At 36.5% G+C, this 15,848-nt stretch overlaps 1 protein-coding gene across 2 annotated transcripts in view; it reads left to right on the forward strand.

Moving 5' to 3' along the window:
- Positions 1-15,848, forward strand: part of LOC108392643 (transmembrane serine protease 11F) — a 76,394-nt gene that overhangs the window by 56,959 nt on the left and 3,587 nt on the right. Inside the window, exons 5-10 of one of the 2 annotated variants that reach the window (XM_017653003.3) lie at positions 3,663-3,730; positions 5,113-5,276; positions 6,305-6,343; positions 9,560-9,761; positions 12,706-12,965; positions 14,435-14,577. In XM_017653003.3, the coding sequence (XP_017508492.2) occupies positions 3,663-3,730; positions 5,113-5,276; positions 6,305-6,343; positions 9,560-9,761; positions 12,706-12,965; positions 14,435-14,577 (876 nt within the window). The remainder of the gene's footprint in view (positions 1-3,662; positions 3,731-5,112; positions 5,277-6,304; positions 6,344-9,559; positions 9,762-12,705; positions 12,966-14,434; positions 14,578-15,848) is intronic. The other variant, XM_073237517.1, reaches the window with a different exon arrangement.

Genomic DNA, 15,848 nt, shown 5'->3' on the forward strand with positions numbered 1-15,848 from the left:
CTCCCCTAGTATAGACTCGCCTGCCATTATCCTACATTACTTTACTATACAATTTTTTTATTACTGCCTATCTCTCTGTCCTATGAGCCCAGGGACCATAAACTTTTTGCTCATCACTGGTTATCCAGTGTTGTCACAGTGCCTGAAACATAGGATACTCCTAATCAATTGTGTTGAATGAATAAATAAGTGAGAAAAAGGGAAGGAGACAGGGTATAGTGAAAGAGTCATGAAGGCATTTTTTCCTTCACACTGTTATGTAAGATTAACAAAGCTGGAGAAGTAATTAATGAAAAGGACTGTATACCTACTTTGTGCAAGGCTGTGAGGAATACCAAGGTCTAAATAGTTCAGTACCTTCCTTACTGGAGTTTATAACATTTATGTGTAGAAGTTTGTGCATAGGAAAGTACACAACTGAAAATTTAGGTAACGAGATGGTATGACAATTTGAGAGCCATGAGACCACAGAATAAATTGTCAAATATATGACTTGAATGATCAGAATTTTGGAGTCCAGAGCAAATAAAAATCCCTTTGAGCGAGCAGGAAGCTTTCATGGAGAGAAAGGAAAAATGATCTGTTGGAGTTTCTGCCCTCTGCTGGTGCATATTTCCCTGACAATAGCAGGAAATGTTCAGAACTTCCCTGTCTCACTTTCACAGGGGACCTAGGAAGGGTTTCCCCTAGCAGCACCCAGTAGCTACTTACTGACACAAGGATTAATCTGCTTGCGGCTCCCAGCCAGAGGAAAGGCACAAGTTCAAGCTTGCCGAGAAAAGTAACTGGATGTGCTATTAGTAAGAGGCACACGTATTGTTTCAAACATGTCATTTTTTTTAATGCTTTAATTCAAACCAAAGATTCCTGTTGGTATTTGATTTTAAGATGAACTTTTTTTGCCCATTTTATCATGAGCTTAGGCTCATGGTAAAACTATTTAAAACATGTTATTCCATTTAAAAGTATCTCATTTTAAAAGGAATGATCATTAATAAAATTATCTAGTCTCAGGTTTATTTCATAAAAAAAGCAAAGGATACAATTAATCTTTGTAATTTGGATTGAATCTAATATTACTGAGTTCTCAGTAGAAAAATATAAACATAAGTTAAATTTCTCCAGAAATTGATAACAGCAATGATTAGGCATCTAAAGAGGAACAGTTCTCTCAGCCCTATTAAAGTAAGAAGCAGAAAAAAAGCAACCTCCCAAGAGGTTATCTTTTATGAAGTTTAGATTCAGGGAATAAAAGATATATTTAAGGGTTTCCTGTCGTAGGACCTCTCTATCCTTACCAACCTGAACATCTATAGTCAGGGATCTAAGTAACTCAGGGTTGTCAATGCTACTTAATGTACTTAAGAATGCAAAGTTGAGAGCCAGATTCTCTGGGTTCATATGCCAGAACCACCACTTCCTATGCTACCTCAGATGTTTGCTTCAATGTCCTGAGTCCCAAGTTTCTTCATCTATACAATAGGGCTGTTAAGAATAAATAAAATACTTTCCTCCTAAGGTGGTGAAGTTTAAGCAAAGAAATTGATTCAATGACTACCATGTAGTATGGAGTTTAATACATGTAAACTATTATGAGTGGTCACACCAATACTGCACTGTACCTGAATATTCCCATTTTTTAATAGAGGTTGACTCTTCAGGGGACTATAATCTTGCTAATATCATTTTACTTTGAGTGGATTCTTGGTACTTAACCCTGATATGACAGAAACCTGATCCCTTCCCAAAGTGCCATTATGTACATAGTTTAAAATCTCAGACATTTACATAAAGTACGGGAAACCTTAAAATCAAATTTTCTTCCTTTTCCGTGAGAGATGGAAATAAAATAGCTCAGAGAAGAGTATTGAAATCATAAGTGACATAAATCAGAACTGATCCACACCCTGGAATGACCATCCACATAGGGGGAGTCACCACTGGGGGCTTCTGTTTCACATCTTGCTTCAAATTCCCATGGATTTCTCCATATACATGGCAACATGATTCGCAGATAAAACAAAACAATGTACTATCATCTTCTTCACTTTACTATACTGTCGATTCTTAATTCTTACTAACTTATTTACTCAAGGATTATTCATCAAACATTCACTGGGAGTTTACTGTGGGCCAGGCAATAGGCCAAACACTGAAGAAGCAAAGATGAATCAGACACACTCCCTGCCAACACACAGCTGAGAGTCTAGAGTGGAAAAGACACAACTGCTGACTGGTGTGATAAGTTCTGTAACAGAATCATACATGCAAGATGCTAGGTGGCCCATAATGGAGTGTTCATCTTTGAGGAGGGCAAGTCAGAGACAACTGAAGTTTCTGAACAATGACAGAAAGGTCATTGAAGAAATTTGCCTGAGAAAAAAAGTGTATTGTAGGAAGAGGAAATTGAATGTGCAAAGTCCAGAGGTGTGAACCAGTTTAGTGGGATTAGGAAAGAGCAGATATGAAGATAGGCTTTGACAGTTGGGGTGTGGTGAGGGAGTGAAGGGCTGAGATTATGGAGCTCACACTGGGCTTGAAGCAGGAGTATAGCACACTCAGATTGTACTTTAGGGTTATCATTGTAGAGAGAAAAACCAACAGGGGGAAAGATAGAGTAGAACCACATAGATGTGGCAGTGAGAGGGCTGCTGCACAGGCCAGACACAAATTTCAAAGGAGCTGATTTTAGACCATATCTGTGAGTTTGAAGGAATGGAGATTGATTCAATATTTAGGAGGTAAAATCTATGGAGCATTGTTGTTAGTTTAGAAGGGTCATAGAGAGGGGGGAATCTTGTGGAGAGGGATGATATTCACTTTTCCCAAGAGATGTAGTAATGAGGAGCAAGATTTATCATGGAGGTGAGCCTTATGTAAACTTATATGGACTTGGAATTTCTGACTGCTGACTCTCAGTCCAGTGCTTGCTTTTTTATTATAAGACAGTACTTCAACAGTCTTTTGGGAATCAGGTCCGTTTAGAAGATCAGTTCACTGAACATCCAAAATCCATCAATAGTTCAGGCTGGAAGACTGAATAATAAAATGCTGATAGTATAGAGTGTAACAAAACTTATTCCCACACTTAGAACCAGTTGTGAAAGCCTGCCTGCCTCAGAAAGACAGTTAACAAGTATGGTGTCAGAGTCCCATGACAGATGTTATTACATATTGTGTCAAATGCTGCAGTAATGGGATGATCTTTTTAAAAATCAACAAATTGGTATAGTAGACTGGATGCCATATTCAAGAATAAGGCAAATTTAGGTGAGTTTTCTTAATAGTGAGGATGTTGCTTTTAAAAATAACCAATACTTCTTTTAACAATAATTAAAATGAACATCATCAATAGCTCACTATTTACCAGGCAAGGTGTGACATGTGTGATATGCATTATTCATTTAATGCTCAAAACAGCTCTATGAAGTAGATGTTATTACCCTATTTTATAGAGGTCTAGGAAAGCTGAACGATTTTGTTAAGGTTATTTAGTTCTACAAAGATTAGAAAACCTGGTTTTGTCTTCCCATTGTGAATAAACCTGTTCACACATCTGGGAATAAAAAAAAAAATCCTTATCTTTGCCTCAACTCTAGATAAGATGAGGAGTAACATTTTTCTTAAGACTAATATTTCTCTTTTTTTAATCTTCTGATCAGATGTCTACGATATTTCGATGGCCTTCTAGAGGGGGTCGGTTTATCAAATCTCATGTTATCAAAATAAGGTATGTGAACATGGTTTGCGACTTCAAGCCAGTATCCTTAGGAAGCATTTGATGAACACAACTGCTCAGCCCCTCTGAGCAAATCTTTACAGGAACAGGAAAATTTCATTAAGTCCTGAGTAGCCCAGCTTATATACCACCTAGCCATTTCTCAGTCACAATAGAAAGATGTAAAGTACTCTGTGACAAGAAACAATGTCAGTTACTAGATTTAAAAAAAAAAAGGTAATCTCTAAAAGAAAAAAATACAGAAAGGGGAGGATGGTGCTGCTGACAGACCCTGTTCCTTTAGCTAGAAACTAAGTAGAATTTAAGCAAGTTCTTTCTGATTGTCCTCATTTTAAGCACACCCAACAATCAGACTGTGACTTCTCTGCAGTAAGGTTTTTCATAAATGCCATTGCATTTTTATTATTCTTTTAAATACTTTTTCATTTTTATGCTCTGATGAAAGGCAATGTACCTAAATTGAACATAACTTCTCAGAGAATAGAAGAAATTACTAGCATCCATCCTGAATATACTTTTCATGTGATATCCAAAAGGCTTGGCATTTACTGGAATAATTATCTTGTTTTCTACTTATTTTGATGAAAGTTTTTAAATACTTTCTGTGGGTATCAATCAATATGCAAATATATATATTTGTAATACTTATTTGTCTGATTCACTTCTTGATGATAAAGTAAATGTACATGTGGTTACTGTATGGTACATGATATGGTATATGCCTTTTCTTTTCTTTCCCTCTTCCCTTCCCTACTTTTGTTCCTTCCTTCTTTATATCTTTCTTTATATGTTTCAAATTGAATTTATTCTCAAAAGGCAACTAGGGACTTTCTAGACTTACACATTACAGTGTAAATTTATATATTTGAACCTCATATTGAAATATTTCCTTTTATAACCACTTTCTCCAATCATTCACTCATCAAACACATATTAACTGACCATCAAACTCCAAAATATAAGTGGTTTAGCACAATAAGGAATTATTTCATTTCCATGCTATAGTCCAGTCAGAGTGGCAGCAAGAGATATGGGTGCTGGTGGGGACTGTGGAATACAATTGCCTACTGCATCTTTTGTATCTGGTTGACAAAGGAAGAGTGGGAACTTGGAGGATGGCCTGGGAGGTTCTCAGGGGCCAGGCCTGGGAGGGGGGTATCATTTCTGCCCACAATCTGTTACCCAGAATCCACTAGAGAGTTTCCATAAACTGTAAGAGAGGCTAGGAAATGAAATCTAGCTCTGTGTTGATATACACATATGCCATCTATTGGGTTTCTGTAAATTTAGTGTGAATCTGAATAGGTAAAAACAGATTTTGAGAGCTGGTTTTATTATTACTACCTCTATTTATCTTCTTTTTTGCTCTTCAGTCCAGATGAACATGGTGTGAATATTTTTATGGTGCTCATATTTCGATATCCATCTACTCACAGTGTTGAGCAAATCAAGAAAACAATTGAAAGGATTTTATACCAAAGTCTGCAGACAAAAAGGTTGCCTTTGACTATAAACAAATCATCATTTACACTCACACGTAAGTCACCATCTTTGTGTTTCCCTCACAATCTTCTTTATTTTTCATAAGAATTTAGGTCAAGATATTCTCCTATTTTAAGAATTCACCACTGATATCACATATAAGTATGGAATAAAGCTAAAATAAAAATTCACTATGAGGCAAAGTTTAGTTTTAGGAAATTTTTTCATATTAGGTTAGAGCTTTCGCTAAAGTTTCTAAATTTTTCCTCAATTATTATTATCTTGGATCTCTTCAAAAGCACAAAAGGGTAGATATTATTTTGACTATTCTAAGGAAGCTGAGACTTAAGGAAGATAAAAGACATGGGACTAGGAAGATTTGGGGCCAAAACTAAAACACAGGCATTTTGACTCCCAGAGGACATTGCAGGTCAGCACTGGGGGTTAGCTCTCAGTGAAATACAACTTTATGAAGGCTTACCCCTGCAGGAAGAACCATTGACATGATCTTTGAAGAGGTTCTCTAGCTTAATTCCAATTTAAAATAGCTTTTTGTTGATTTCCTTATGTATTTCTCACAAAACAAAAATCAGGGAGGTTGTTCAGTTTTCCTCCTAAAGTAGAAGAAAATGAAGTTCCAAAGGTTAAGCAACTAAAACTGAAACTACCTCACTGCTAGTTGAATTGCTAACTGAGAGGCGTTTCTGTTTTTCCACACCAACACATAATTAGAGATAGTAAAATACTGTGTTTCAAATAAAATGGTTAGCACCAAGGTCAGGCACTAGCTCTTTTTGTTTCCTTATCCCTTGCCCCAAGCTTGCATATATATCTGGTGCTCCCAAAGAAAGCAATCAGGATATTTATCCTTACCATTCTTTCCTAATTTTCTAATTTCTTTTTCTTGTTCAATAGCAAAAATTAGAAAGACAACAAAATGTCCTCCTTTATTTTAAAGTAAAATTATGCCCTCTTGAAATATGGATGCTTTGGATTATAAGAATTTCTTACCATGATCATTTTAACAAAATCACACGGAAATAGAAACATATTCTTCTACTAATCACATTTTGTTTATCCCAGATATCAACAGCAAAAACATGAGGAAACTTCTCACCAACCGTAAGTTCCAAAACTCACAATTAACTATCTCATGGCAAAGGTAATGAATAAGAGCCACAGAAAATTTAAAAGTAGAATTTATCAAGCTTTTTTGTCCACTGTATGTTTTTGTAAACCACTTTGTGTTTTTATTATTGTTCTGTTTTTTAAATAATTAAGCATTTAAATTAACCATTTAAATATATAAATTTACACCAACACAATTTTGTTTTATTACTTCTGGAATGTAGTAAAAAATTACATATATTCCTGATAGTACAATATATTTAATTATATTTCTAACATTCTATTTTAATATTTTCTTTAAATATTTATCTTTTAACATTCTTTCATAATTTAAGAGACAGTTTTAAAGCAGTATCTAGTTAGGCTTTTTCCCTGTTAAAATTTCTCAGTTTTCTTGCATTTTTGTTGACCTATCTGGCATGTACATTTTCTGCTCTCCCCCTTCCATTTCCTTTATCTTAATGTCCTATGGGATTACTGGATCATAAACGTTCCCCTATAAATTGTATACACGTCATTCTATTTTCTTCCTGTGTTTTGTTGTAGAGTGGAAGTCTAAGGCTGCTACAATTTTTATTCTTATGTTGGCTATCTTTTTTGTTCCTGGATGAATGTAGGAAATCTTTATCCTATAACTTCTTGCTAAGAGATCTAGATGGAAGAATGTTTTGCACTGAATTTTGACTAGGACTCTATAAGCATTTTCAATCTGTTTTTGGAAAAATGTTCTATTATAAATTTGATGATTGATTGTGTTTCAACTGTTTTTTTTTTCCTTCTTCTTTAGGAACACAGTTTATTATTTGAACCCCCTTTTCTGCCCTCTATATCAATCCTTATTTCAAGTTCCAGATCAGGTTACTTTCCTCTGCATTTTGAACAATCTTATCAAATCTGTACTCCTGAAAACCACTTATCTCAGTTGTCTGGTGTCACTTTTTCTCTTTAATTCTTCCGTGTGGATTTTATATCTGCTATGACATTTCTGTGATTTCTTGAATCCTACATAATTACATAAATAATTGTTGTACAGCTCTTCTGCTGTTACATGTGTTCTTATCACAGCATAGTTTTCCCCTTATAGTTGACTTCTTTTGTTACGTTGAGATCATTTTTCTTGCATATCTTTGTTGATACCAAGAATATGTGTCTTAAATTTTTTGTAGTACCTTTCAGAGATATGTCTGTCTTTTGAGTTTATAGTTCATCTGACTTGGGGGGCCCTAACCATGCTATGCAGTTAGATGCAGGCTTAAGTACTGATCTCCAAATAGAGTTTATGAAAACATCAACAGTCCCCTTTGCATCACCGGTCACAGCACTCACGGCAGTGACTCCTTTGTCTGTTTAAATTACTTTTCATGAGGTATCTTGGTCCATTTTTGGTGCTATAACAAAATACCATAGGCTGGGTAGCCTTTAAGGAATACAAATGTATTGCTCATGGTTCTGGAGGCCGGAAGTTCAAGATCAGGGTGGTTGAGTAAGGGTGAATCACAGACCTGTATCCCCACATGGCGGAAGGGGCTAGAGATCTCTCTAGAGACTCCTGTAGAAGGCACTAATCCCATTCATGAGGGCTCCACCCTCAGGACTTCAGCAGCTCCCAAAGGCCCCACCTAATACCATCACCAAAGGGTTAGAATCTTAACATATAAATTTAGGAGTTCACATTCAAACCACTGCATGCAGTAACTACATTTTCATAGAATTTCTTACTTTTCCAGTATCCCTAGATAGGATGGTGTGCTAAGAAGTGTGTCTTCTGAATACACACATAAAGAAAGAGTTGGTGGGCCACAATAGGATGACTCAAAGATTGGCTGGGGACAAATGCAGTGGCTTTGTAAAACTTTTGGGGGGTTCTCTGTACAATACAATATTAATTCACATCTTAGACCATGGGTAGTCCATGAAGTTGCTTTCAAACCCACCAGATATTGCAATTATGAGTAGTTCTACCAGGATTTATAATGTTTTCTGATCTTTCCTTAAGTTTTGGTGATTTTGTTCCTTTGCCTTTGAAAAATAACAAAGACTCAAATTTTTCATCTCCAATATGAAGATAAAAGTCCTAACAGAGAGAATTGTTGTAAAACTTAGAGAAAATATATGTAATACCATGAAGAGGGCCTGGCTCATAACAAACAGGCATTATTTATGTTATTATTACATTCATGTATATTTTAAGGGGAAGTTGGGAGAAGAAGTATTAGACACTACTAATATGTACTATATTAACCTAGAAATGCTGTATGTTCAATTATATGGTCCCTTTAAGCTGAAGCTGTTTAACCCTGAGGGAATTATGATGAATTTATACATATGATTTCAGATAATTATTTTTTATCTGTTTCTGAATAAAACTCCTTTTTTTAAGAAACATATTTTTAATAAACATATAAATAATTAAAAGGTACATTAATAAAGTATCCCAGTATACTTTCAAGTCTTATTTAAAGGTTGATTTGAATTTAAACAATTGATGGTTTGTCAGGGAATCATACTTTTTAAAAAACAGTTCTTTCAAATTTTAGAAATCTGAAAAAGGTCATTATTGTTTAAGACTGTTTAAATTCAAGGCTTTCAAGGACAATGTGTATATTCACATCAAGGGAAAATCATAGCATACATTCAGTACTAGGCCATCTCTCAGTAATAAGAATACAAGCTTTGATATGGATCCTCCTAATTTTATATCCAACTCTATCATTTACCAGCAGGGTGACCACTAGCAATTTATGTTCTCCTTCCAAGGTTCAGTTTTCTCATCTGAAAAGTGTGTTGCTGTTCATGCATCTAAAACATGTAGCAAGGGATCTAAATATTTTTGGCACTCAATAAATTATTTATCTAGCTATCTGTTTATCCATCTCTATATGCATTTTATAGAGAGAAAGTTCATTTCTGGACTGGATACCTTGAAATGTTAGTAAATATTTCTTCTGAACCTCAATAGTATTAGTAGGATTTTTGTAGGGTAATGTTAGTGTCTGAGTGCCAGGACTAGGTTAAAGAGTAGCAGGCACAAGGATACAGTCAATGACCTTATGGAAGAAAGGTTGAAATATTGATGATACAAGTGAGGGTATGAAGAATGTAGGAGAATAAGGAGAGTATGAAGGATTGTCTACCTGCATCCAGTGCAATCAGGATATGCTTTACCTCCTCCTTTTCATGAATACGCACTCATGTATATTTTTGCAACAGGCTGTGGAATAAGGCTGACATCTTCAAAAATGCCATTACCAGCAATCTCTTCTACTGAAAGGATTGCCCATGGAAGGGAAACAGCCATGGAAGGGGAGTGGCCATGGCAGGTCAGTCTCCAGCTCAGAGGGGTAGGCCATCAGTGTGGTGCCACCCTCATCAGCAGTACGTGGCTGCTCACAGCAGCTCACTGCTTCCGCAGGTAAGTTCACCAGGGCTGTTGGGAGTCTTTCCCCAGTTATCACTTGCCATTGATTCATCTGATTCAATATCCTCTGCTCCATTCAGGATGTACCCTGCTCTGTTCCCTAAATGGGTTACACTTGCTTTATGCCCTGATCATGTTCTTCCTCTCTCCTTTTTCTCAATATCTGTGATGTTAGGTTTGTATCATTATTATGTCTCTGACCATATGTTTTCCTGTATTATGACACTAGTGTTATCTTTCCTACTATATCATGAATTATTTTAATATAAAAGCTATTATGTAAGGAGTTTAAACCCTTCCATATACTCACGGAGAAAATTCAGGTGCTTCTGTTTTTTTTAAATTAATCCCTTTATGCCTTGAAATGTTAGTAAATATTTATTCTGATCTTCAATATCTGTCAATAGCTACCATCACTTTGTAAGTAAGAAAAAAATCAAAGGTATTACTCTTGAAGCTCTCCCTTCCAACTCTATTATTTAAGAATGCATGTGGGCTTGTGTGGTCCAGAGAGGTGTATAGATGGTGGAAGAGCCCTGCCAGCCTGTCTTACTGCCCTCACAGTATTGAGAACTGGTCATATAGAACCTGACAGGCAAGCTTTGCTGGGGCTTTCACAGTTGTAGCTTTTAAAATGCAGGCTTCTCACTGCCCCAGGAGATCGAGGACACACCACCTTTCCTCCCTGAGGGTTCACCACCAGGGCACAGAAAACTTTTCTTTTAAACCCTCAAAAGACAAAAACTCTGAATAAAGCCCTGGATGGTGGCATTGTTCACACACCCTTCCAGAAGAGATGATCCTTGGTAACACTAGGTGGCTCTTTACCATCCTTCTAAGGGTAACACCAAATGGTTCCAAGATGCCTGTACCTTTCCTTATGGGTAGAAGTGTAATGGTAATGACCTGAGCGAGTTGAGATGATTATCTGTCACTCTCCCACTAGAGAAGAGAAAAGAGGTTCATTTGTACATATTTACAACCCCCCCCCCCAAAGAACTAGCATCATGCCTTAAGGGAACTTGAGTCCCATTAATTTGTTAAGAGTCTCTAATTTTTTTCATGTTTACATAGTCCTCCAATCTTCCCACTTGTTTTTGAGAGTGTCCTCCATTTTAGTTAATAACGGACCTCTATTTATTAAAAATTTGAATTAAATTAAAAAGTAATTAAATTTTAAATTAAAAGTAAAAATAAACCCTGAGTGTCATTTTATTACTATTTAATGAAGAATGTAAGATACAGTGATTTAAATACATCTTTTAGAAGGTCCAATGCCGTCTGTGTGCTGACGGACATACATGGGAATTGGCCACTGAGCTCTGCAAAGTAAAGATAACTGGTGACTTTCATAAGAGAACTTTTAGTGGCATGTTTTGATGGAAGAATTGGATGCAGTAGTTTAGATGCCAGTTTCAGGGAGCTTTTAAGTGAATGGGAGCAGAGAAATTTGACAGCTAAAGATAGTTGTGGACTCGGAAGTTTTTTTTTTAATGTGAAAGATACTATATTTTAGATCAATATTAATAATCAAAAAGAGTTGGGAAAAGCCATGATCCTGGAGAGAAAGGGTTCAGTTTTGGAGGTGATATAATTTCCTGTAATTGCACAATGAATGTAGTATTAATTATGGTAAAGGAAAACTATAGAGTACTGTGAAGACAGTATAATTATTTAAATAGTTTTACACTTTTTGTAAGTGTGTTTTTTCTACAGAAATAGTGTATGTTTTTAAATCATGTTTAAGACAAATTTCAGTATCTTTATGTCCATGAAAAATGACTCCAGTCTTTGTGAAACAGTGTGGGTGGAGGAAAAGTTCTTGACAAGTCATCTGGTGAACTGGCCATCTCTCTCTGACACTAACCAGCTGGATATGTCACTCACCTGGGCAAGCCATTTGCCTTTTGAGTCTCTCAGTGTTCTTATCCACAAAGCGTGTTGAACTGGGCCTATTACACAAGGCTTCCTTTCTGGTTGACAATGCATGAAGGAATGGGGTATTTCTATTTTGTCTACTCAGTTAGTTTACAAGCTCCTAAGGACAGAGGTCACATATATGTTCGTATTTCCTAGAATTCTAGTTTTCAAGTGAATGTTTCAGTCCTAAAATTTCTGCTTCAAATAAAATCTTCCTTTAAAGTGTAAGTAAAATATCCCTTTTCATCTCCCTAGGTCCTTGGCCCCATTTCCCCAAAGTCTCTGCCTGCCCATCCCTGGGGCAATGCAGAATATTTTGAAAACCACTAATCTTTCAGGTTTTTCATTGCACTTAGTTCATGATTCACCAACACAACAATCCCGCACAAATGAGGGAATCCCCTTTTTGAATTCTCTCTGTGATTTCCTTCTACCTAATTTCCCTTTACACAGAGAACTTCAAGTTTCTATACATTTCTAGTCACTCTTGATGGCGATAATTAGAAAAAAGAAAGAACCAGGCTTTGGGGAAGAATAGGGAAGTAAAGAGCCAGAAAGTGAATTATAAATAAGAATGGCTGGAGTGTCTGATACTGAAGGAAAATGCCTCTTAGAATATATACTATCCAAAACAAATCAAAATCAATTTCTACACATTAAATTGAAACTACAGAAGAAAGAGAATCTGAAGAGTGATTTCTAACAAATGAAGAATTAAAAGATTGGGAATTAATTGTAAAGTAACCATTATTATTGTTAATCCAAGTAAACCATGGGAATTCCATTTAGTTGCTGTGCTCTTTACAATTTTATAGAATGGAAAATGTTTTTAAGGGCTTTCATGCTCACCTAAACCTTTAATACTTAACCTTTTTTCCATAAGGTCATTGTCTGCATATTCCCCAGCCATAGGGATTTTTCAGGAGTATAATCCTAATAGGTGGGGAAATATACAGACTCAATCTTTTCTAAAGGATACAGTTAAGCATCACACATCTTTCTCTGTAATTTATTGCAGAACTAAAGACCCAAGTCAATGGATTGCTAGTTTTGGTGCAACTCTAGCAATGCCCTCCGTGCAGCGAAGTGTGGGGAAAATAATAGTTTATGAAAATTACCATACAGAAACAAATGAAAACGACATTGCTTTGGTTCAGCTCACTAAGCGAGTGGAGTTTTCAGGCGCAGTGCAGAGAGTCTGCCTCCCAGATTCATCTCTGAAGCTGCCACCTAATACAAGCGTGTTCGTCACGGGGTTTGGATCCACCGTAAATGATGGTGAGCAACTCAACCTATTTTATTTAGTACAGGTTTGTCTTAAGGTCTAAACTGTTTTAGGGAATCACTCTTCAGACTTCTCACAAAAATAATGCTGATGTTCCCCAGGTATATGGCCCAGAGCAGAGGGGCTGTGGACTAAAAAGTATAAGGAATCAGGGCTTCATCTTTGAGGAGTTCACAGATGATTGGAGCAGTGGTGAAAAAGGGGAGAGGCAAATACAGACGAAAAGAGCAGACTATTTTAGGTGCTATAAGAAGGGACAGAATACTGTGAGACTGCAAGGGAGTAAATAATTCCACATTATTTCCCAGATGTAAAAATTCCTAGTTATTATATACTTCAAGCTACAATCTTAGTGATCTTATTCTTTTTTTTTTGTCTAAATCCTCCCTCATTTTAATAAGGATTTATGATAATCATAAACAAAAAACACTTTGTGAATGTTTTAAGAATTTTCATTTTGGTTAGTTGATGGAATATGTTTTTTACCCCCTCTGTCTGAAGAAAAATGTATTTTCATCTCCTGGGGGGTAAAAGATACCAGTTCTAAAATTTTATGAATTGAAGACCAGAACTTAAGATTTCTAGGCCCTAGTTCATTCTGCACTAAAGAGAGAAATTAATTGACTGTTTTAAGATGGGAAATAAGAAATGTTTAAGGTTCTGTCAAGGATATCCTGAAGAAAGTAGGAGACAAATGCTAATATATCTTAATCTAGCTTTTTTTCTTGGCAGCACTCTATTATATATGAAATTTCCCAAATAGCCCATGCATGTCCAACTTGACTGTGCTAGAGGTGGTTCTAAGTCTCCTTGGGTGCTCTCTTCCCTTACCACTACTAGCTCAGGGCTGCTCACCCACAGCTTCTACCTGGAGCCCTGAAGTACTTCCCCTCCCATCCTCAATTCTGTGGGTTCCTCTTCTCCAGACCCCTGTAACCCTGCTCTGTGCTGCCATCAGGTTGCCAGCACACATTGGGAAATGGTTCTGTTTACCACGCTTGAAGACACACCTAAGTAACACAGTAGAGCATAACTCAGGGCAAACAGACTGTGCAGTATCCTGGTTTCTACCTGAATGTCTTTTGGAAACCAATGAGCTTCCCTGAATCTTGATTTCCTTATATGGAAAAATATGCCTGTTGGTCAAGATCCATGATCAATGTGATGAACCCTCTCCTCACAAAAAAATATTACATGTAGTTTAAAGGTTTCCAGTAGCTTGAAGATTCACAAGTATATTTTATCAGTACATGTGTGTTTATGATTTCTTGAAAGTAAACATTTATGGTACAGAATATAAATAAAATTGGGCAAAACTTAATGTTAATACAATAATCTTATGCTGCTTTTGCTCTAGGAATATACAATTTTATGTGTCTTCCATGTTTGAGATACAGTTGTATTCAAAGAACACATTTTGTTTGTGTGTGTGTATGTATGTGTGTGTGTGTTTATGTAATAGGACCTATGCAAAATATACTTCGACAAGCCAGAGTGGAAACCATAAGCAATGATGTGTGTAACAGAAAGGATGTATATAATGGTCTGATAACTTCAGGAATGTTATGTGCTGGATTCATGGAAGGAAAAGTGGATGCGTGTCAGGTGAGTCCACAGTTAAGGGTAAACCTTTAAAAGGAAAGTTTTCATTTACTGTTTCTAAATTTGGCACATATTTCACTGAGAAGAAAAAAATGGCAACTATTTCATCAAGAATTCAGTGTATTTAATACTCCTAATAATACAAATTATTGTGTTGAGTGTTTCCTTTGTGTCAAGCGCTAAGCACTTTGCATACATTATTTCATTTGATAATACAATATCAAAGGGTGCTGTAATTATCCCTATTGCACAAATCCAGAAATTAAAGTCTGTTGCTCCCTAATTCTGGTTCATACAATTACTCTCATGCTCTATTGTTATTTTCCAAAACAAAATTGAAAACAGAAAAACAGAGGATCCTGTCCTCTGACAACCATTTTATTCCGCTTCAGCATCTTCTCTCATGCATCCTGTTTTTGTCCCACAGCCTCCAAATCTCTCTCTTTGGCCCTGTCATTCTTCAGTGACACTGACACTGAAACAGGCTTCTTCTCCATCCCAAGGCCTGCAGAATGAACACTGACCCTTAAATGCTGGGTTCCCAGATCCCTGACCTCCTAACCTCCAGCGATCTTCACTCCTCCTTAGACACCTCTTCCTAGGGTCACATCTTGAGCCTTCTCAACAAAAACTGTCCCATCTCTAAAAACACTATTTACCCATATCTTTCTATTAACAAATATCCCCAATTTTTCCTGCTTTTCAACTACTTTTGCTTCCCTCACCACACTAAATTGCACTTCAACCTACCAACTCTCACCTCCTGACACACACAACCTACACATATACCCTCTGTGTCCCTTCTGTGTTTTATTTTTCCCTTCAGCTCCTATCACCACCCAATATCCAATACATTTTATTTAACTGGTTTATTGTCTGTCTCTTCCACTAAACTAGAATGTAAGCTTCATGAAGGCACAGATTTGGGGGTTTATTTTATTTACTGCTGTACTACCAACTCCTAAAGCAGTGCCTGGCACAAGTATTTGTTGGGTGAATAAAATATCACATTTCTTCAGCTTCATAGAAACCAGCAGAGCCATTACTTCTCTGCTTTCTCACCTTCCATTCCATTCTCACCTTCCTCCATTCTGTAGCTGCTCATCCAGCTTAGATTTCACTTTCAGTCTCTCTCTTCCTTGCTTCCCCCACCTCTGCCCCATCTCCATAACTACTTTAGCCTTCTAGCTCATTTCCCAATATTCCCTCTTCTGCTCCTTAGTGTATTAGTCAAACGAAAGCCGGGATGATTTCTAACAAGATGTTAATCTGAT

Source organism: Manis javanica, chromosome 5, assembly GCF_040802235.1.
Source record: "Manis javanica isolate MJ-LG chromosome 5, MJ_LKY, whole genome shotgun sequence".
Classification (NCBI taxonomy): domain Eukaryota; kingdom Metazoa; phylum Chordata; class Mammalia; order Pholidota; family Manidae; genus Manis; species Manis javanica.